General features: G+C 43.1%; 2 protein-coding genes and 1 non-coding gene across 3 annotated transcripts; 1 reads left to right on the forward strand and 2 right to left on the reverse strand.

Annotated features, from left to right (window-relative positions):
- The first annotated feature begins 717 nt into the window (after positions 1–717).
- On the forward strand, positions 718–5,599 carry XBP1 (X-box binding protein 1). The gene is given in 6 exon segments (XM_040463986.1): positions 718–1,000; positions 1,948–2,044; positions 2,858–2,992; positions 3,994–4,029; positions 4,032–4,139; positions 4,454–5,599. Coding segments are annotated over 6 exon segments (1,176 nt in total). The 5' UTR covers positions 718–758; the 3' UTR covers positions 5,012–5,599.
- A 2,615-nt stretch (positions 5,600–8,214) lies between these two features.
- Positions 8,215–21,000, reverse strand: CCDC117 (coiled-coil domain containing 117). The gene is made up of 5 exons (XM_040463987.1): positions 20,703–21,000; positions 19,991–20,041; positions 15,076–15,300; positions 14,496–14,633; positions 8,215–11,206 (listed from the first exon to the last, which is right to left on the reverse strand). Exons 1-5 carry the CDS (start codon positions 20,882–20,884, stop codon positions 10,969–10,971), a joined length of 834 nt encoding a protein of 277 aa, XP_040319921.1. The 5' UTR covers positions 20,885–21,000; the 3' UTR covers positions 8,215–10,968.
- Positions 16,486–16,588, reverse strand: LOC121022695 (U6 spliceosomal RNA). Its single transcript, XR_005787061.1, has one exon. It is a non-coding gene; the product is annotated as a U6 spliceosomal RNA (small nuclear RNA).
- Positions 21,001–22,942: the final 1,942 nt, after the last annotated feature.

Genomic DNA, 22,942 nt, shown 5'->3' on the forward strand with positions numbered 1-22,942 from the left:
GCGTGCCAGGGGGGCTGAAGGTAGACCCCGGGACCCTCGTTTTAACACGTGAAATGAAAAAAGTATGCTCATAATAGAAAATTTAGAAATGCAAATTAAAATTACATGTATTCCTTCCACTCGGAGATCACAAACCTGTTTATGAAACCTCACCTAAGAGCCAAGCCTAGTTATAAAACGCGCGATCTCATTCCCTAAACACTCTTTATTTCGCGGAATTCCTTGCAGGCTTTTCTCTAATCCAAGGCCCCGCTGGCGCGCTCTCCCGACTTTCCCGCTCCACTTGGAGCCCGACGTGGCGCACGACATAAAATATGGTCGAGCAGAGGTGACAGCCTGCTGGTGACAAGCGGTCTTGGTATAAAATCATCAGACTGGAAATCTCTTCGTTTGGAATTAAACACAGTCGTTCTAGGTGGAATTGCGTCAGCCTAGGGGGTAAAAACCCGTCCGATGAGGAAATTCCGCGGGGCTCCGGGCCCTTGCAGAAGAGACCTGGAATCTCCAGGCCCTCCAGGCCGCATCCCGGGGTCCTTCCGGTCCGCCCCCGCCCCCTCCGCTTGGGCCTCGCAGCCGCCACGCTGGACGCTCAGGCCCCGCCTCCTAGGGGCCGGCCGGACCAATGGGTGCCGAGAGCGGCCACGCGTCACGCGGCGCTGGCCAATCGCGGAGGGCCACGACCGTAGAAAGTCTGGGTGCGGCGGGGCCGCCCCGAGGACGGCGGCGGCGGCGCGCACTGGCGTACACACTCTCGGGCCATGGTGGTGGTGGCATCCGCGCAGAGCCCGGCCGCCGGGGCCCCCAAAGTGCTGCTTCTGTCCGGCAAGCCCGCCGCCGCCGCCGCTGCCGCCGCCGCCGGAGCCCCGGCCGGCCGGGCTCTGCCACTTATGGTGCCGGGCCAACGAGGGGCCAGCCCGGAGGCGGCGAGCGGGGGGCCACCCCAGGCGCGCAAGCGACAGCGCCTCACGCACCTGAGCCCCGAGGAGAAGGCGCTGCGGAGGTGGGCGAGGGTCGGAGCGCGGACGCTGAGGGCGAGGGGCCGGGGACTGGCCGCCTGCCGCGCTCGGGCGCCCTTGGCCTGACCGGTGCGGTGCCAGCGTGGCGTGGGGCGGGGCGGGGCAGGAAGTCGGGAGTGCGGGGCCGCCTAGGCCTTTTTTTTTTTTTTTTTTAATCCCCCGCTAGCCCAATTTTGTCTCTAATGTCAGAGATACATAGAGCTGGGTGTTCGGGCACATGGGTTCCGAGTCCTCATGCTATGTGACCGCAGACCTGTCATTCAATGTTTCTGAATTTGGGCAGTAGCAGGGAGTCGAGGAGCCTTTTCCTGGTTTACCTACTATTTTGGGAAGGCGCGGAGCCGAAATGACAATTGTTTGAAGGGCTGTGAGGTCTGTGAGGCTCACTAGTCAAACTTAGTCTCCGCGTTCTTAAGATGGTATCTATTTCATGAGGTCTTTGGAAAGATCGGCTGAGAAATGCCACGTATTCACCTCTCCTCAAATGTTAGTTCTTCTGTGATCGGTGTGCCTTTTTGTGACATAAGTGCCCGGCCCAGGCGTCCCGGGACTGCCCAGAATGTCGGCAAGGGCGAAAGGCATCCGCCTCTCCCTTATTTGAGTTCTAGGAGGGAGTGAAAAAAGGGAGGAGGAAATCTCTTATGATGCAAGATGAGTAGTATTTGTGTCCAGCGTCCTTGCTGTGGCCGGGATGCGACGGGGGTGTGGGTGACGCAATATGGGGAAGAATGAAGCAGTTTTTCAAGCTAGATCCATGAAAAACGCTGTATTTTTTGTTTCGTTTCATTGAGGGGAGGAGCCTGGAGTGTATTTTACCTTAGTCTACCGTATACTGTTAAGTGAAAATGAAAGCAGCAGCTGGCCAAGTTTTCAAATAAAGATATAAATAAGGTTTGGGAATGACTCTGTGGTATGTCTCTTCTGTTCTCAGGAAACTGAAAAACAGAGTGGCAGCTCAGACTGCTAGAGACCGAAAGAAAGCTCGAATGAGTGAGCTGGAGCAGCAAGTGGTAGATTTGGAGGAAGAGGTAAAAATACTTAAGGTCAAACTCTTACCTTTTATTTCTCGTACATCCTTCCTTGGTGAATGTTCTGATGTTTGCTGCCTATCCCAAGTTGTTTCCGTCTCTTTAGAATACAATTGGACAGTTAATTGGAAGTTAAACTAGTCTAAATTAGGGGAGCTAGGTAATTAAGTGGTTAAGTGGTGAAGCTTGAGGAGAACAGAAGCGATTGACCCGCTGGGACCTGCTGGCTTCCATCCGTGTGAGATCTGTCTCAAAGTTGGCAAGTTACAACATCACAACATTACGTTTATCAAGTTAGTACTAAGAAATTCCTAAAAGCAGATAGGAAATTGTCGCTTAAACCTGAGACCCTTCCTGGCTTGGCCAAAAGTCTGCTAACGTTTCCCTTCCCCTTCTATGGTCCACTGATTACCTAATCTTAAATTGTTGCCAGCAAAATACGATAAGGAGAACACACACACACACATTTAAACATATTTTGATTTTATGGTTCGCTGTTGTCACTTCTGTTATTACTTGCTAGTTCAAGATAGGATTTTTTTTTTGCCATTATATTTAAAGTCACAAGTCACCCTTTGCTGGGTCTATATTAGTAGTTAGAGGCATTGTGGTATTTGTGACCCCACAAAATGGCACTTCTTATTTTTCATGACTATGACCTTTCCTTAGAATACCTACTGTGAACAACTGTATAAGTGTTTTCCAAAAGGTGAAGGAGAAGGAAAGGAAACGAGCTGTAGTGAAACTTCACCAGGTGGACCCTTAAGTGAAAGAACTGGATGTTTTAATAGCTTCTTATGAACTTTTTCACAGAACCAGAAACTCTTGCTAGAAAATCAGCTTTTACGAGAGAAGACGCATGGCCTTGTAGTGGAGAACCAAGAGTTAAGACAGCGGTTGGGGATGGATGCCCTCCTTACTGAAGAGGAGGCAGAGACCCAGACCAAGGTGAGTTGTCTCCTATATCTGATGTCCTGTGTGAGAACTGGTTCTAAGTGACATGACCCCTTAATGACACTTAAACTCGTTTTTCAACTGGGTAGTCAATAGTACTAGAGCCTAATAATTAAAATAAGTTACACAGCTCTCTAAAAGCAAGTACTACCAATACTGATAGCCAACAGAATGTACCATGTCAGCATTAAGGAGAACTAGAGAAACAGAGCCAGTCAAATCTCACCGAACGCTACTAAAACTATAGTGGTTTTTTGATGAATATGAATAAGTAGGGAAAGGATTCATTTTGATGGTGACACCCCTCTGATAGAAGGTGATGCATGGGTTTTAATGTATGGACCTGGCCCATTTATTGAGATCACTTAAGTGGTCTAAGATTGACAGTAGGGCCGTTCTAGTCTGTAAGAAATTACTGTCCAGAAAGATTTGGGGCCTAAATGCACTGCAGTACTTTATTAAGGACATTATTATGGATGGGGGCCCTGGGTGGCTCAGTCGGTTAAGCGTCCGACTTCAGCTCAGGTCAGAATCTCACAGTCTGTGGGTTCAAGGCCTGTGTGAGGCTCTGTGCTGACAGCTCAGAGCCTGGAGCCTGCTTGGGATTCTGTGTCTCCCTCTCTCTGCCCCTCCCCCTGCTTGTGCTCTGTCTCTCTCTCAAAATAAAGACATAAAAAAAATTAAAAAAAAAAAAACATTATTATGGAGAACATCTGTGAAGATATTAAAGAATTTCAGTCCTTTGTGAATCTTTGCTTGGGGAGTGAAAATGTTTCATTGCATAGAAAATGACAATGAAGTTAGTCTTAACCTTTCCTCCTCTTCTTGTGGAGGACTCCATAAAATGGAAAGGTAACAAAGGTAAGGGAAAGGTTTCAGCTCTAAAGAATAGTTTTCTAGCTTTCTTGAAAGTAGAGAACCACAGTTGCCTGGTGAGTGTTTCCTTGAGGACTCAGCAGTTTGAGCTGTTCATCCACGGTGGTCTTTCCTCCTAGGGGAATGGAGCGAGGCCGGTGGCCGGGTCTGCTGAGTCCGCAGCACTCAGACTACGTGCACCTCTGCAGCAGGTGCAGGCCCAGTTGTCACCCCTCCAGAACATCTCCCCATGGATTCTGACGGTGTTGACTCTTCAGACTCTGAGGTAGGGGTTATTGGGATTTAGTGAAAAAGTCTATAACTTGTTAATTCCATCTGTTTGATGGCTGATATCCCTAACCAGGCAGAGGAGGGCAGGAGAAGTTGGTTTTGGTTGGGTTAGAAGTGAATATTGACGGTCTTCCCTATCTGCGGATGGTTTAGAGCACAGAGTGAGATGTAGGTAAATGGGTCTGTAGGTCTCGGAGGTCGTCCTATTGCATAATGATTAACTTACGTTGTGGGACCTAGTAGTGTTCTAAGGTAGATTCTTGGGTGCATTCTAATGATTGGATTCCATTGAATTTTTGCCTCTTGCAGTCTGATATCCTGTTGGGCATTCTGTTCAACTTGGATCCAGTCATGTTCTTCAGATGTCCTTCCCCAGAGTCTACCAGCCTGGAGGAACAACCAGAGGTCTACCCAGAAGGACCCAGTTCCTTACCGGCCTCCCCTTCTCCGTCATTGGGGACGTCATCAGCCAAGCTGGAAGCCATTAATGAACTGATTCGTTTTGACCACGTGTATACCAAGCCCCTCGTCTTAGAGATACCCTCTGAGACAGAGAGCCAAGCAAATGTGGTAGTGAAAATTGAGGAAGCACCTTTCAGCCCCTCAGAGAAAGATCACCCTGAATTCACTGTCTCAGTGAAGGAAGAACTTGTAGAAGATGACTTCATTCCAGAACTGGGCACCTCAGATCTACTTTCACCCAGCCACTGCCCGAAGCCATCTTCCTGTCTACTGGATGCTTATAGTGACTGTGGATATGAGGGCTCCCCTTCCCCCTTCAGCGACATGTCCTCTCTGCTTGGTGTAGACCATTCTTGGGAGGACACTTTTGCCAATGAACTCTTTCCCCAGCTGATTAGTGTCTAAGGAATGATCCAATGCTGTTGCCCTTTTCCTTGACTATTACACTGCCTGGAAGATAGCAGAGAAGCCTATGCTTCATTCACAAAGCCAAAGTAGAGGGTGTACAGTCCTAGGGAATTCCTCTAAAGTATTTGTTCAAACTTTATAGGTCACCCCAAGTATTGTCTTTTGTCATCCAGCAGTCCAAGGTACTCAGATTTATTACTATAATCTAGAATCACAGCTTTTGAGGTTGTACCTTTATCTTAAGGGCAGAAGTTTGCCCTAAAATTCTTCTGTAAGGGTCACTGGACAAGTGTCTTAGACATGGAATTTATGAATGGCCCTTTATCATTTTTCTCCCTTCTTGGCATCCCAGGCTTGTCTCCGATTTTAGGTCCTTTAGTTTGCTTCTGCAAGCAGAGAGAACACCTACCTGAGGGGACTCCTTTCCCTCATGTACAGTTCAAGTAAAGATCAAGAATCTTTTGTAAAACTATGGAAATTTACTATGTAAATGCTTGATGAAATCTTTCCCTGCTAGTGTAACTTTTGGAAGGTGCTTTCTCCATTTATTTAAAACTACCTGTGCAATTAAAAAGTGCAATGCAATGTCTTTGTTCTTTGATTTCTTCTTGGGCTTTTTAAGTCTTACTGTTTTGTTTCACTGATTGCCACGATAGTAATTTATCCAACTTCAGGGAGCATAGCATGCCGCTTTTTAAAGTGACGGAAAGTTTTACCCCCTTAATTACTGCCTGCTTCGATTCTTGGCTGCCATAAGTGATAGGAACCTATTCTTTGAGTAGTTACTGTATTTCTGAGCTTCTTTAGCTTTACTGGCCAATATTACAGACGTTAAGTGACCAAGCTAGAACACTTAACCATTATTTTGCTATATACCATCTTAAGAGAAAAACATGCCATTAAATATCAAGATTCTCTTGGCATTTTTACAGGGATTAACGTTTTCTAGACTCAAATTTAAGTCTGCCACTGGTCTGCCAGGTAATCCTGGACATGTAACATCACTTTCTCACCTGTAAAGGGGCATAATAGTCACTATCTAAAGGTTGCTAGAGGTGATACATTATAAGCTCTTGGTATATGTGCACTTAGGCACCATCCCAAGCACTCAAAAGTTAGCTATTTTCCCCTAATCCACTTAGGGATTTTAATCTTACAGTATTTTATATACCCTGGAATTTGTTTCACAGAATGAACCTGTTCAAGGAAAAATCTGACACATCAACATTACCCCAAAGCTATAGAGATGATAACCTCATCCTTCATGGGTGTTTTTCCTTGGGAATCCTCTTAGAAGGTACTGAAGGGCTTCCCTCAGAAATCATTTCACCTATGCCAGCATCCTGTGCCAATATTAAGCCTACCACTGGAGAGGTCAAAGTAAAGGAGTGTAGACAAAAGGATTCAAAGAATCCCAAGCAGCAAGACAAAGCAGGCTATACTTTCAGCCAAGTATAAGGGGATATGTTTGGTGTGATTAGAGGCATGTCCACATGACAGCCTAAAATCCCTGGTCACTAAGGCCAGAGCTCAATCCTATTCTTGGCAATGCAAGCTTGCTTAGGCTCAGTTTCTGTATTATAAATGTACAATAGCCTCCAGCTGTCCCCATGATTAAAAATCTGATCACCTGATTTTCTATAACTGAAAACCTAAGTGCTGGGTGTCTATTTAGGGATTGTCTAGGCAAATGCAATTACAGATGAATTTTAGCCACTCTCCATCATAATTGCAGAAGCATCTGGAGATTGAGGCTCAAATAATTTACATTGAATGACATCACATGAAAGAGGCAGCTGTACGAACAGGGATAACACAGGACATACATAGCCTGCGTTGATCTTCAGGGTTTTCATTTCGGGCACAGATGGGTGAAAATGACCCAACACTGCTCAGCCTTGACAAAACACCTGTTATTTAAGGATATCTTACTGAAACAAATTGGTCAGAAATAAAAATCAAGATCTCCTTCTGCAAAACCAAAGCAAGATTTCTATTAGATGCAGAGGGCTGTCCATAACTAAAAGTGAATCAGGTGACAAATGTCTGCACACCATTTTCCTGGGTCTTGTAACACCAATGTATATGTGCCCCCTTGCTTTTCTACTAGGTATGCTACCGGAGCAGACATAAGGTAGGAACAGAACTGTAGGCAAAAGGTAACCCTGCCTACTCCAGAAAGATTTTATCAGTTAAATTCTATTATGCTAAGAATGAAATCTTTACCTGGGGACTTCTCAAGTTCATTAAAGGACAGGAAGACGGGCCTGTTTACCCACTAATCAGTTGTTGAAAGACAACATCCTTGTCTTGCTGGAGCTGTAGTCTAAATGCATGCAACTGAGCTCTAAAATGCCACTGGCAGAGTATTTGGACCAGACAAATATACACAAAACTGTATTTTCTCAAGGAGTTTAGTATCACACTGACTGAACCACACTCTATCGTAAATTATTTCAATGAAATTTAAATGACATTTTAAGGTATTCTATGAGAAGACTGTAAAACCAATGGTCAAGTAGGAAGAACACTGAACCTGCTGAGTTTGATTCTAATACTAAACTGTCATTCACTACTTAAGCTTTAGTTTCCAAATCTGTAAAATAACGAGGGTAGGTAACTTTTAGCTGTGATTTCCAAATTTTAGTGAAAAACAATATCCTGAGTTTTCCACAATTGCACCCCAAACTTAACTCCGCCTGCCCACGATTCAGGGATTCACGGTTATCAAGATTGTAAATATGCAGGCAACACTGCCACCCAGTGACCTGTCAACTCTTAGGGAATGACCACTAACCAAATACCATGCAATTTTCTTATTCCCTATTTTTAAAGGTCCCCAACTTGTAAAAACAAAAATGCTGTGAAGTCCATATACTGTTTCCAACTCTATATTTAAACAGTTTTGAAGACTGTCACTACTGCCATCTGAATACTGGCAATCAGTCACGACTGCCAATCAATGCTATTGACTGACAGCAGCAAATTGCTGAGTGGAAAGCATTCTGTGGGTTTTAGAACGGCAAAACCTAGTTTATTTTGGAAATAGCTAATTCATTTATGAAGCTTACTTATAACCCAACATAGTCACCTCTTCAAAATAAACTTAAGCCCCTCACTAATATGAATGCTGCTTTAAATACAATCTAAAAGAAAGAGGTAGTTAATTTTGTTTACTTATGTGCAGGAATACAAATACCTCAAAATCAAAACACTTAAGAAGTTTTATTGAAAACAATAAAATACAGAAACACCAGATTCTCATTTTAAAGTTGACAGTATCTTCCAGAACCTTCCTAGTACTACACCATTCTTGTCACTATTAAATAATGAAACCAAATTTCAAATCCAAAATAATTAACGAACCTGCTTATAAATAAGCATTTCTTCTCATGGTTCTAGCCCCACACCCTAGTTTGTTTTTTTCTAAATTTTATATTTGCACCTTTTTTGAAAATGAGTTTTTGTTTTTCTTTTTAACGACTGATTAATATTTTTGAGAACTGGACTTAACTTTATATTAAAAAAAAAACCCACACACACCTACTCAAACTCAGAGAAAATATACATTTGTTCATTAAAGCTCACCTGCTTTAGATAGTTTCTCTCTTCACACATTAGCATAATAAGCCAATGTTTGATCCATGCTTCAAAGCTGTACGAAATGAAAAGACCTGTTGATTCCCTAGGGAAACCTTAAGGCAAAAGCAAAAGCCTTACACTATAAAAGAAAAACAAAGAAAAACAAAGCAGAGGCATGGAGACTGTGGAAACGGCTCAGATGAATAAGCACCACAAGGATGAAGAAAATTTCTGTACAAACATATGCAAAAGGATAAAGTTTAAAAAGAGCATTAAACATCCATTTTCCTGCAGAAATAATTAATCACGTCAGATAATCTGACTCCTGAAACAAGTTGTTTGGATTTTAATGAACAGATTCTTAATTCTCTCCTATAGTTACCAGTGGTATCAGAACCTTGTTTTGGAGCTGTTCCTCCTTTTCCTCATAGAGACCTTCGAGCAGAGGCTTGCCCCACAATTCCTATCGAAGACACTCTTAGTGTGTTTTGGGTCCTTCTCTGGAAAGTCGTCACCCCTTCCACCCTAACACTGGGACGAACTCCAAATTCTGGATGGTCACTTCACGTTTTTAAGTTACACCAGAACAAAATTTTTTAGCACGGCGATTTCTTTAAGGCTACAAACTTTGTAAGTTGGTCCCATTAAACAATGACCTAAAGGCAGGAGTTTTTCAAACAGCATGAATCAAACACTTGCACATTTCAACAGAATACAGTTTACATTCATCTCTAAATCTGAGATTAAGAAACTATTAGCTGGTTTCCAACTGGTTTTAATACTGGTTTGAAGTTCGAATAATTTTACTGTGTAGACATTAAATATTGTTTAAATATTAAACATTAAATCTTTTCCTGACTATCCAGACAGAAATAGAGAAAGCAGGAACAACAGGCAAAGGAAGAAACAGTCCAATGAACAGACTTGTTACTTCTACGCCATCTGTTACAAGGGGAGGGATTTCAGCATGGGTTTCAAAAATGCCTGGGAGCTGGTTTCTCAAAAGTCACCTCTACTTGGCATAAACCATTTGTTTTTCTACATAAGATATCTGATTCCTACAAAGGAGGAAGAAACCCGGAAAACAAAACAGAACAAAAAGAACTGGGGTGGTCTCCCATTGTGTGTTTTAAGGGCCAGTATTACAATATTACACTCATTTAATAAATTATAGTGGATATTCTGTAGCACTAAAGGAAGTGTTGTTTTAATCGGCACTACTGAGTCCTTGCCACACAGAAGAGCCCTTCCTGAGAAATAAAAAAAACTTCAATCCTGGTTATCCCCAAAGGACACCTTGAGCCTGGTTTAGTTCCTCAAGATGAAGATGTCCTATTAGCAGGAAGCGGTTCTCTATTAACTCTGAGGTTTACTGCACCAACAGCTGAAGCACCGGGCAAAGTGGCTAGTTCAGTACATCTCAATGTCACTCACCCATATGTTCTCAGTTCATTATTCTGTCACTGTTTTCTACATTAACACTAAAATACTCGACTTGCTAACATAGGCATAACCTTTTAAAAATATCTATCAATGCTGGGCTTAGCTGACATGGCAGTTCCTTGGGATTACTTAAGGGAACTTTCTTCCGTAGCCAATTTACACATGGGTTACCTCACAATCACTTTTTAACTATCGTTCAAAGTTAATTACGTTGTAAACACTCCTGAAGAGTCGTGCAAGGGAAACCAAGGAGCAACAGTAGCACAAGGCAAAAAAGCCTTGAAGGAAAAACCTTTTCTTTCTATTTTCATTGCATTTGCAGAGGCTAAGAGGTGAGCCACAATGCTACCAGCTATTAAATCAATATAGATACACAGAACGGACAACATACAAGTTTCAGAGCCTCTGTTAAATCTCTTAACAATAGGCTTAAGCTACTGCTTTTCTCCCTCCTCTTCCCAATCATACACAGTCACCATCGTAAACAGAGCTCCTATATCCATAGATGGAAGTTGTGACTCAACTGTCAGGGCACAGTCATAGTAGGAGCATCCTTCTTTCTTAATGCATCTTTTTCAGATTCAAGCATCTGAATTTTCTCTGATTATCTGAATGGTTTAGATAATGTAACAGATGACTTAAGTCACCCTTAGATACACAGCTTTTATACTTGCCTCTGCAGGCCGCAATTTCACATTCCCTTAATAAGCCCCCTGGAAAACTGCTTTTCCCTTGAGACAAGCTTCCTTGGCAAAAAGTTGGATTCAAGAAATGGCTACCCAAAATGAAGAGTCCCACCCCAAATCACAGGTGGAGATATTATTACACCCGTTTTATAAAACTTTCAAGTCCCTATACTATACAAGTAGGCTCACGACTAAATACATGAGCCTTCTAAAATTTGACAACTTTAGCACAGAAACTGGTTTCTAGAGTTCCATCTCTTCTTCTGTGCAAGCGGCTGTCTCCAAACCACTGTAAACAGGGATCCCTGTTTGCCGAGGTTCCAAGAACAGTTCAGTTCTCCCAGGGAAGGCAGTGCCGGCAGCTGCATGCTTGGTTTGGCTCTCTCCTGTGTAGTTCTTAGCATTAGATGACGGCTTTGGCTTATCAGAAAGGAGTTCAGGGAGAGGTTTCCAGAGCACAAGCTCCATGGAAGGACGGCTCCTAAGACATAAAACACAGACTTTATCAAAACTTTTAGGATACGGAAATAAAGGATACATGTTGAAAAGCTACTGTTTGCTACCAAATATCTAGAGTTAAGAACTGATGGCATCAAACTAGGAGACTTATGGGGTACCTGGGTGGCTCAGTCAGTTCAGCATCCAACTTCAGCTCAGGTCATGATCTCATGGTTCTTGAGTTCGAGCCCTGCATCCAGCTCTCTGCTATCAGCACAAAGCCCACTTCAGATCCTCTCTCCCTCTCTTTGCCCCTCCCCTGCTCGTTCTCTCTCTCTTTCTCTCTCAAAATAAGTAAGTAAACTTTATTTTTTTTCTTTTAAAATTTTATTTATTTTGAGAGAGAGTGCGAGAGGGGGAAAGGGGGGGTGGCAGAGAGAGAGAGAATCCCAAGCAGGCTCTGCACTGTCAGCGTTAAGACCCATGCAGGGCTCAAACTCACAAATCGTGAGATCATGATCTGAACAGAAGTCAAGAGTCAGACGCTTATCTGACTGAGCCACCCACGTGCCCCTAAGTACATAAACTAAAAACAGAAAAAAAACAAAAAAAACAAAAAATAGACTTGTGATGATCCAAACATATCTTTAGAAAGACACGCAAATACATATAATTTTACAGTTCTGCATGCATTTTTAACCAAACCAACCAGCTGTACTGATGCTGTGATTAAAACTAACACAGGGGTAACTGACTGGCTCAGTCAGAAGAGCATGTGACTCTTGATCTCAGGGTTGTTAAGTTCAAGCCCCACACTGGGCATAGAGATTACTTAAAAAAAATTTTTTTTTAATGTTTATTTATATTTGAGAGACAGAAAGAGACAGAGGGCAAGTGGGGGAAGAACAGAAAGAGAGGGAGACAATCTGAGGCAGGCTCCAGGCTCTTAGCCGTCAGCACAGAGCCCCACGTGGGGCCCAAACTCACAAACCATGAGATCATGACCTGAGCCGAAGTCGGGCACTTAACCGACTGAGCCACCCAGGTGCCCCGAGATTACTTAAAATATTTAAAAATAAAAGCAATATAAACATCCAATGTGAAAAAGAGGCCCCTTATTATGCTAAGTGAAATTAGTCAGAGAAAGACAAATATATGACTTCACTCATGTGAGGACTTTAAGATACAAAACAGACGAACATAAGGGAAGGGAAGCAAAAGCAATATAAAAACAGGGAGGGAGACAAAACATAAGAGACTCTTAAATATAGAGAATAAACAGAGGGTTGCTGGAGGGGTTGTGGGGGATGGGCTAAATGGGTAAGGGGCTTAAGGATTCTATTCCTGAAATCATTGTTGCACCATATGCTAACTTGGATGTAAACTATAAAAAATAAATTAGATTAAAAAAAGAAAAAGAAAAACAGAGGCCCTTGATTCAATGCTGTTATAAGTTTCTCAAATTGTGGTTAATATTAGTAGATATGAGCTACTATCTTCACCTAAACTATTATAAATTTTTTACGTTTATTTTTGAGAGAGAGAGAGAGAGAGAGAGAGAGAGAGAGAGAGAGACAGCGCAAGAAGGGGAGGGGCAGAGAGAGAGGGAGACACAGAATCCGAAGCAGGCTCCAGGTTCTGAGCAGTCAGCACAGAGTCCGATGTGGGGCTCGAATCCACGATCCATGAGATCATAACCGGAGCCGAAGTCAGATAGATGCTCAACCGACTGAGCCACCCAGGTGCCCCTAAACTATAAATGAAACACTGACCAAACACATTAAAAGCATCTCTGTATACCTTTTGCTTAGTATAACTATGAAGTATAATGCTTTTTGCAATAAGTCTAAACGATTATGTTGCCAGGGCCTGCCTGCCCCTCAGTCCTCCTCCATCCAGTGATGGTTTGATGGTTTCTGGAACCTAAAGGCAAATAAAACTAAATAAACCACAATGAAGAATACTCCCAAAGGTTAGCTTCTGGAAAACTACTGAGAGCAGAAATTGCTATTTTTTTTAGGCTGTAGGGCAACATGACCTGTTTACTCTTGGCTATTTACCCACTCTCAGGGCTGATTAGTTAATTATAAGCTCGAGCTAGGGGGCTAATGCAAAACCTCTGTGATCTAACATCAAGTAGCAGCTGAACCCACTGTGGCCAAAGGCAATAATGCCTCATCTGCTTGGCATCACTGGGGCTGGTGTCCTAAGAGGTTTTTTCAGATATCTGACACTTACCCTCACGAAGTATCAAATCTGTCTACGGTATTTTCCAGGCAACACCTAAATGGCACTTCGTGACTTGACTATTACTTTACACGTGGATAATGATGGCTTCAGATCTTATAAGCTCAAGGACTATAGGAATTACAGACTAGCATTAGTTTTTATGTTAATGGCCCCAGGCTGCTTTGCTTTTTAGGTTATGTGTGCTTTCTAGTTTCCGCTCTAGTCCTCACACTGTATTGTCACTACTCACTACTATGAGTTTGTACTGCTCTCACTTGCTGTTTCTTCGTTTCTACTCTGATGATCTAAGAATCCAGGTACCTGAGCTCAGTAAGCTGGGTCTAACTTAAGAACAAACTGGCTTAGAGCTAAAGCCCTGAGAGACTATCCACTATGAGACAAGAACACAAGCTTTGGATTGTGGCCTTTGTGGTAACTGTTTTGGCTGATGGTAGATTTCTTCTGGTTTATTTTTAAGGTCTTTTTATTTTTTATTTTTATTAAAAAATTTTTTTCTTTAATGCTATTTATTTTTGAGAGAGAGAGAGACAGAGTGGGAAAGGGGCAGAGAGAGAGGGAGACACAGAATCCAAAACAGACTCCAGGCTCTGAGCTGTCAGCACAGAGCCTGATGCAGGGCTCATGAGTGGTGAAATCATGACCTAAGCCGAAGTCAGACACTTAACTGAGCCACCCAGGCACCTGTTTTCTAGGTCTTAATGGTGTTCCTGAACAACTGAGAGAGGCTGGTAAACAAGAGCTTTTGAAATGTGGTTCCATATCCTACAACACTTTAAGAGAATAGGCTATCGTCAATCCTCCCATCCCGAAGTATTAGATGGTCACCCACTTCAGAACTTCAAAAGAATCTGAGGTTAAGAAGGTATGTATACTTCAAACTTGTCCATGCACAGTATCTTGTTCACCCACAGTTAACTAAGAAAAAAGTCTGTATCCAGACTAAGCTAAATAGAAAACCTATTGTACTTTCATTGGGATGGTGAGCAGGAGACAAGACTAGGATAGCATGGGCCTTGTCCGGAGAAACCACCAGGTCTCCCTTCAAGATCACAATTAAAGGGAAACCAGGAACCAACACTTACATGGACTCAATCATTTTCTTTGTAAAGACTTCATCAAATTCCCTCTTCAAACCTGTTTTCATGGTGTCCGAAAGAACAAGACTGGGGAGATGGTTAATATTTCTGTCAGCTTCAACTTCTTCATCTTCATCAATTATCCTAAATAAAGGCAGCAGAAGCAGAGAAAGAAAAATTAGTCAAGCTATTATGTACTGTAGCAATTGAACAAAATTTAAAAAATAATAATAAAAGCAACAGATGCTATAAGAAAAGATCAAGTAAAACATGAGGCTGAGTGAAGAAAGTACAGACAGAAGAGTTACTCAGTATTTAACACAAGTTTTACATCAGATGCAATCAAATTTGAAGACCATGTCCCTGAAAACTCCCATAAACCAAAAATTAATATTCAGAAACACTAACATCCAGCAAAGTTCTATGAGAAGCACTTACTTTAACATTTAATGTGTAAACTTTGAGTTCATAGTCTGAGAGATTGAGGATCACCATTATGACCAAACTGACTAATTAGACTAGCTTAAGAGAGCAGAGATGGCACATGAGACCAACAAGAAGCCAGCAACATACACTACCCATTCACCTGTCCTCAATTTCCTGAAGCCTCCTTCGGGCAACTTCACACTGTGGTTCTCCCGTTGTCTGATCCATTTCTTCACAAATTACATCTAACATGCCAGGTGCAGAGAGGCCACTAGTACACGGATTTACTCCATGACTCTCTATATCCTGATGTGCACAAAGAATCCAGTCATTAGGACCAGCACACAGCCCTGCTTCAGTTAGCCTTTTCTTTCTTACTGGACAACTGAAAAAAAAAAAAAAATCAATGAAAATTCAGAATCATATACATAAAACATTTATCATCCCTATGTCTAATCCCTATGCCTAAACTCTTATACAAAAAACTCTAATTTTTGATAGGGTGTGATTGCAAGATGGAGAATTTTGCATTTTCTGTCATTTTGACAGCCTCCTTGAGATGTTTTCTTCTACTGCTCTCTTCTGTATCAGACTGTACCTGCAAGATTTTGCTTTCTCAGATTATAAGTATTCAATGTGGGAACTTAAAGTCATTCCTATTTGGCTCTGGGTAGGTCACGTGGAAAGTACAGAAACCAAAACCACAAAGCAGCAATTCAGCACCAGCCATATTTTGTCACAATTCTGCTTGCTCCACATGGGGAGATAGTCTATAGGTGTTCTATACTCCTGCAGGACGAAAATACATGCTTGATCAGGTATGTTCCAAAAGGCTGTAGATGATTCTCTTGATCCTCTCCAGAATGTCAGAGACTATGATTTGGCTCTGAGTCTCTTTGTCATACAAGGTAGAGTTACACGTTGGGCACCAGACACCAAAGCTCCCAAGTCCTAGCTCTTATGCCATTCTCACTGGAACTTGTGGCCTCCTTACAGGAAGTTCAACAGTTCAAGCTTATGCCATGAACTAGTATTTGCATGTACTACAACATGCCCAATTTAGTTGAAAACACTCTGAAGCAGGTAAAATAGACAACTGGTCCTATTCTAGTTAAGTATTTAGACCAGAAGTACTTTATTGCTTGGGCATCAGCAAGTGCAGTGTCAGAAACAGAACACAGCTCTGCAACTAAAAAAAAATAAAAATAAAAAAAATAAATTTGTTAATGGCTACCACAGCTTCTGACTCTCTAAATTGAAGGTCAAAGGAAGTGGTATGTATTTTACAAGAAATTTCTATTCACGGTACAACTACAAAAATCAACTTTAAAAAAAAAGGATACAAAAATCAACATTAAAGTCTCTGGCAATATAAAATCTGACAATGCTCTCTTGAACCTAGACTTTTATTGGAATCAACTATTAAATGTTTTTAAAAAATGGTTTAGTTTTTTGAGGTCTTTTTTTCTTTTTAGCATAGTTGACACAGTGTTACATTAGTTTACGTGTACAACATAGTGATTCAACAACTCTAAATCTTATGCTATGCTCACAACTATAGCTATAATCTGAATATATGTAACTCCACGAATCTGTGTATCATCCTTGCACAGGAAACATGTTAATCTCTGTATCATTCCAATTTTTAGTACACATGCTGCTGAAGTGAGCACAATAATATGTTTAGTTTATAGTTGGTTTTAACTGATAAGAAAGTATTAAAAATGTCTAGCTAGGGGCGCCTGGGTGGCGCAGTCGGTTAAGCGTCCGACTTCAGCCAGGTCACGATCTCGCGGTCCGTGAGTTCGAGCCCCGCGTCAGGCTCTGGGCTGATGGCTCAGAGCCTGGAGCCTGTTTCCGATTCTGTGTCTCCCTCTCTCTCTGCCCCTCCCCCGTTCATGCTCTGTCTCTCTCTGTCCCCAAAATAAAATAAACGTTGAAAAAAAAAATTTTTTTTTTAAATTAAAAAAAAATAAAAAATAAAAATGTCTAGCTATACATCAAATATTTCTGTAATAGTGGATAGTTTTATGGTGTGGTGTTTTGGAAAGCAGGAGAAACTATACACACAAAACCAGCTAAGAAAAAGAATACATCTATCTGGAGAGAACAGATAATTTCCTAGCACATCCAATAATTCAACTACGAAATGCAACTGAGTGTAAGAGTTGCGTTCTGATCTCTAACCTCCAACACGATTTGGACTAAATTATCTCATGCCTTGTAGGTCCATTTGCAAGTAATTAGAGATCAATGATAATTAAGCTCCAAAGAAAATGTGATATAAAAGACTTCAAAGTACAGATAAGAGCTATGGAAGTGGCAGGTGGGCAGCACGCATTAGATATCCAAATGTCAAGTTCCTCATTCTCAGGGCCTCAATCTCTTCATCTGTAAATTAAAGATGGTTTTATTTAGTTTTTAAAGTAAGCTTTACACCCAATGTGGAGCTTGAACTGACAACCCCGTTGCGTGCTCTACCAACTGAGCCAGACAGGCACCCCCCCAAAGGTGGTTAACTTTTTAAGCCAACAGATTTTACGCTTCAAACTTTTAACACTGGGACTCTTTATTCAAGTATATCTTATAGAGTACTCCAAAAGACAAGAGCAAAGAGGTCCCTATGTATGCGCAGCAATCCCAAGGCAATTAAGAACCCAAATCCTGTCTGGCCTGATGGTTTTTAAACTGACACAACTTTCAAATCTATTTAGCCTATGCTTCAAAAAGTTAGAAAATCCAAAGTTTCTGCTGGCCAAAAAACAAACAAAACCTACACAAAGTTAAAAGGCAAATGACAAATTTTGGGGAAGCATAACACACATAACAAACTACTGATTTCTTTCGTAAAGATTTCTTATGGATGAACAAGAAAAAGATCAATACGGCAATAGGAAATCTGCACAAACATGAACTGACACAATGAAACACGAATGCATTAAATGAAAAGATGTTCGACGTAACTTTAATTTACAAGATATAAGTTAAAACAGTGATCATATTTTAACTATGAAATCCTACACTTATACAATTCAATGAATAATTAGAAAATATGCATCCATAAAAATAACATTTGTAGGAGCCCCTGGGTGGTTCAGTCGGTTAAGCATCTGACTCTCGGTTTTGGCGCAGGTCATGATCTGTTTGTGAATTTGAGCCCCACATCAGGCTCTGTGCTGACAGTGCAGAGCCTGCTTGGGATTCTCCCTTCTCACTCTCTGCCCCTCCTGTGCTCTGTCTCAAAATAATAAGCATTAAAAAAATAATAACATTCAAGATACAGACCTCTGCCAACATCCCAAAATGGTACTCTATATTCTCCATCCTACAGGTAAACACTGTATTACAGTATTTACTTCTTTTAAAAAATACATTATCAAGCACGTAAATATGCATCCCTAAACAATGTTTAGGGCAAAACTATGCCTGGCTTTCAACCTTGTACTTAGGAAATTGTACTGTATACATTCTTGGGATTTTTTTTTTTGCTCATATTATGCTTATAAGACATATCCATGTTGATAAATGCAATACATTCTCTTTTGCCCCTTTGTACTGAATAGAATTCCTTTGTATGAATTTAATTTATCCATTTTACTGTTGAGGGACCTATGGGTCTTTTCCAGTTTAGAGCTATTATGAACAAGGACGCTATGAACCTTGTACGTGCCTCCTGCTGCGAGTGTGTACCTACTCAAGAGTGGAACGTTTGGGTAACAGAGTAGGTATGCCTTCAACTTACTAGATAATGCCAAACTATTTCCCAAAGTGCTTGTACCAATTTACATTCTCATCTATAGTATTGCAGAGTTACTGGGTGCTCCAATATCTGGTGGTAAAGTAGATCACACTGAGGCTTTTACTAGGCATTTTCCTAAAGACTGATAAAGTTAAATGAACACCTTTCTTTTGGTTGGTCATTTCGATATCTTCTTTGAGAGATTCTTTCACTCATTTTTCTATTACACTGCCTGTCTAGGAGATGTAATTACTTTACCCGGAAGTGAGGTTAAAAAAAAAAAGTTTGAAAACAAACAAACACACGGTTTGAAAATACAGTTCTGGTGACAAGATGGAGAAGCAACCATTTCCACTGTTAAAAGGAATATAAATTGGCAACAACTCTTGTTCAAATTTAAAATGCATGCCATACCCCATCTAGAAATCCATTAACCTACTTGTACATATATACGAGGAACTTTTTTTTTAATGTTTATTTTTGAGACAGAGACAGACAGACAGACAGACAGAGCGAGCGCAAGCAGGGGAGGAGCAGAGAGAGAGGGAGACACAGAATCCGGCAGGCTCCAGGCTCTGAGCTGTCAGCACAGAGCCCGACGTGGGGCTTGAACTCAGCAACCGAGAGATCATGACCTGAGCCGAAGTCGGACGCTTAACCGACTGAGCCACCCAGGCGCCCCTACAAGGAACTTTAAAAAAGAAGGGCATGGTAGATTTAACCTACAGTAAAAGCAAAAGACTAGAAAGAATTTAGAAAGCCGTGGACAGGAGACTGGTTAATGATCTATAATACCTACTTACAACAGAATTCTATTCAATGTTGCAAAAGAAATTAGGTAGAGGTCTACCTGCCCATATGCAACAAGCCACAGGATAGCAAAATGAAAAGACCAAAGTGTTACACAATGTGAAGTTACCTTCTTAGAAATGTAGAAAACCTGAGGTATATACAGTTATAAACTCGTTAAGTTTTTAGATTATCTTCCAAAGGAGAAATTGGAAACAGGTAACAGGGGTTGCATCTGTGGAGAAAAGGGGAGCATGCACTCTAACACTTTACAATTTTTACCCTTTTGCACACTTGAAATTCTTTTACTTTCTGCACGTAATAATATTTACATGGATGAAAACTCAAACATTGCTAAGGATTAGAGAGAAGTCTCCCTCCGGCATGCCAGCTACCCACTTACTTTCCCTAAAAGGCGACCAATGTTAGCAGTTCCTTGTGCCTCCTTGCACAGATACCTAACGTTTCACCTTTTCACTTTTAGGTAACTGAGAATATAAAATAGATTAAATGACCATAAAGTGAATAAATGGCACCTGAAACTTACTCATCATCCTCCTCCTCTCGCTTGTGTTTCTTTTTACAGCGAACTGAAACACTGTTGAAACAAACAAAATCAGTCAATTGAGTACTTTACTGAGCCTGTTGTTTTCGGCATCCACTCTTCCTTTCCCCAATAATCTTGCCGATGCCACAAGTACTGGCTTGTCCCCTTCCTTCCCGACTGGGATTGGATATCCAGATCACAAGGTCGGTCTGGTTGGGTGGTCCCGGCGGAGTCAGAAGTTGAAATCTCAACTTCTCACTTTGTCAAGAGAGTGGGAAATGAATCCGGAGGGACCGACGTGGGGAAAACGTTTCTAGGGGCAGGCACTATGCTAAGCACTTTACTTCCACGGTCTCACTAGCAGGACCCATTTCTGTCCCTCTTTGCAGATGAGAAACCGAGTGAGTGTCTGAGAAGCGCTGAAAGTTAGCACTGGCGGCCGCGCCGAGGGGACGGCCGGGCTCCGGGCGGCCCGGGTTCCACCCCCGCCCCGAAGTGGACAAGCTCGGCAAAGTCTGCTCACTTTTCGGAAGCGCAGGCCTGCCGCGGTCCTCCCCGGACTCCCGGGCTGTGTGGCCCCAAGCGACTTACAGTTAACGTCCCTGGGGATCAGTTTCTCATCCGCTATGTGGGGGCTCAGGAGCCCCCCGCGGAGGGTCGTGAGGATTAATGAGCCGGAGCTCCGCGCCCGCCCACCCCGCCGGCTCCTCACCGTCCGCGCGCCGCGCTCCCGCCGGAGCTGCTCGGGGAGGCGCGGGGTCCCGGCCGCGGGGCCAGCTCGGCGCCGTCCACTCCCGGCGGGAAGGCCCGGCCGGGGAAGGCCGGCGGCGGCTGCAGGAAGTCCGGGCCGCCGCTCAGAGGGAGGCCGCTGAAGGGCCGGCCGAGCGCGGCCATGGCCGGGGAGACGAGAGGGCTGCGTCCGCGGCCCCGGCCGCCCGCGTCCCCAGGCCCGGCAGCTGCGGCCACAGCGACTGCTGAGAGGCGCCTGCCTCTGAGCCCGCTCTCGACCCCACGTCACGCCTTCTAGAACCCTCCACCCCGGGCCGCCGAGGGGCACGCCGGGATTTGTTGTGTGTGGAGAGCTGCTGTCGCGAAGGGTGCTGGGAGTTGCAGTCGAAGAGGACTACAAACAAGATGGCTGCCTCGGCTTAGCTGGCTGGGGCTGGAGGATGGCTCTGAAGAGCCTCGAGTGTGAAATAGGTTCCAATTCTCACACCTCTGTACCTCAGTTTTCTCAATAGTAAAACCCGGTAATAATAGTACCTATCTTCTTAGGGTTGATGAGAAAATTAAATGAATAAAAACATGTAGGTCTTGGGGTGGCTGACTGGCTCAGCGAGCTTGGGACGCTTGATTTCCAGGTCATGAGTTCGAGCCACACACTAGGCGTAAATCCTACTTTAAAAAACAAGCAAAGAATAGATCCCTTAGAACAATGCTTGGCACCAGAACAATTCTTGGCACATAGCACATATTCGTTAAATATCAGCTATTATTTCTTTCCATGTTTTAATGTAAATGAAGTTAGTGTTTCCTTAGTGAGACCTGCTTGGAGGATCAGGAAAAACCTCAGGAGGCTGGTGAGAGGTACTGGCAAGTCTTCCAGCCTGTGACTGGATCCACAGACACTCTTGCCAGAGGGCCCAGCAAAGTTAGTCCGCCGCAACCACTGATCATACCATTTTTCCCATCTCAGAGAATGACAGTATCATCCAGTCTAGTTGCTTAAATGCCCTTTAGCCAAAGACCACCAAGAACATACCTGTAACTGAACAAAGATAGATTTCCTGATTGCTTACAGTGAGGGAGTGTCTCAGTAAGAAGGTGTTAGAAAAAGCTTCTTCTAGGGCCACCTGGGTGGCTCGGTTGGTTTAGCGTCGACTTCGGCCCAGGTCAAAGTCTCACGGTCTGCGGATTCCAGCCCTGCACTGGGCGCTTTGCTGACAGCGCAGAGCCCACACCGGAGTCTCTGTCCTCCCCTCTCTCTGTACTTCCCCTGCTTACTCTCTCTCTTTCTCTCTCTCTGAAAAAGTAAACATAAAAAGAAAAAGGAAAAGCTTCTTTTAGGATTTGGGACTGTCTTAGGTGATTTGGGGGGGAAGGATCAAGGAAGCAGGGCTTTGTTCTAGAAATTATATTGTCAGAAAACAAGGGGGCGCCTGGGTGGCGCAGTCGGTTGAGCGTCCGACTTCAGCCAGGTCACGATCTCGCGGTCCGTGAGTTCGAGCCCCGCATCAGGCTCTGGGCTGATGGCTCAGAGCCTGGAGCCTGTTTCCGATTCTGTGTCTCCCTCTCTCTCTGCCCCTCCCCCGTTCATGCTCTGTCTCTCTCTGTCCCAAAAATAAAAATAAACGTTGAAAAAAAAAAGAAAACAAGGATAATTCTATGATTGGGTAACTTAGTCTTTTCAAGAAGGTGGGAAGAATGAAGGCAAGCTAAACCTGGTGAGGAAGCAACAGTCCTTCATATTAGCTAGGGGGATGTTTGGCCAATTTTGTGGTTTGCATGATGTTCACATTTTTGTCTGTGTTCAGACACGATTACGAAGTGGTCTTGTTTCTATCTTGATCCGTCAAAGTCACATCTCAGTCCTTGTTTGATGGTGACGTCCTGTGAAGTTGTTTAAAAGGAAGATACTGGGGTGCCTGGGTGGCTCAGTCAGATGAGCGTCCGACTTTGGCTCAGATCATGATCTCAGGGTTCGTGAGTTCCAACCCCGCGTCGGGCTCTGTGCTGACAGCTCAGAGCCTGGAGGCTGCTTCAGATTCTGTGTCTCCCTCTCTCTGCTCCTCCCCCATTCATACTCTGTCTCTCCCTCTGTCTCAAAAATAAACATTAAAAAAAAATTTAAAAGGAAGACACCAGGGGCGCCTGGGTGGCTCAGTCAGTTGAGCATCCGACTTCAGCTCAGGTCATGATCTCGCGGTCTGTGAGTTCGAGCCCTGTGTCAGG

Source organism: Herpailurus yagouaroundi, unplaced genomic scaffold (assembly GCF_014898765.1).
Source record: "Herpailurus yagouaroundi ecotype Mexico unplaced genomic scaffold, PumYag 428, whole genome shotgun sequence".
NCBI lineage: Eukaryota > Metazoa > Chordata > Mammalia > Carnivora > Felidae > Herpailurus > Herpailurus yagouaroundi.

What these genes read in the sequence shown, in the direction of transcription:
- CCDC117 (XM_040463987.1), bottom strand. Translation starts at nt 20,884, where the DNA reads ATGGCCGCGCTCGGCCGGCCCTTCAGCGGCCTCCCTCTGAGCGGCGGC. An exon ending in GGGAGCGCGGCGCGCGGACG is followed by an intron (nt 20,042 to 20,702) that starts GTGAGGAGCCGG and finishes TTGTTTCAACAG; the next exon opens with TGTTTCAGTTCGCTGTAAAA. An exon ending in CGAGAGGAGGAGGATGATGA is followed by an intron (nt 15,301 to 19,990) that starts GTAAGTTTCAGG and finishes TTTTTTTTTCAG; the next exon opens with TTGTCCAGTAAGAAAGAAAA.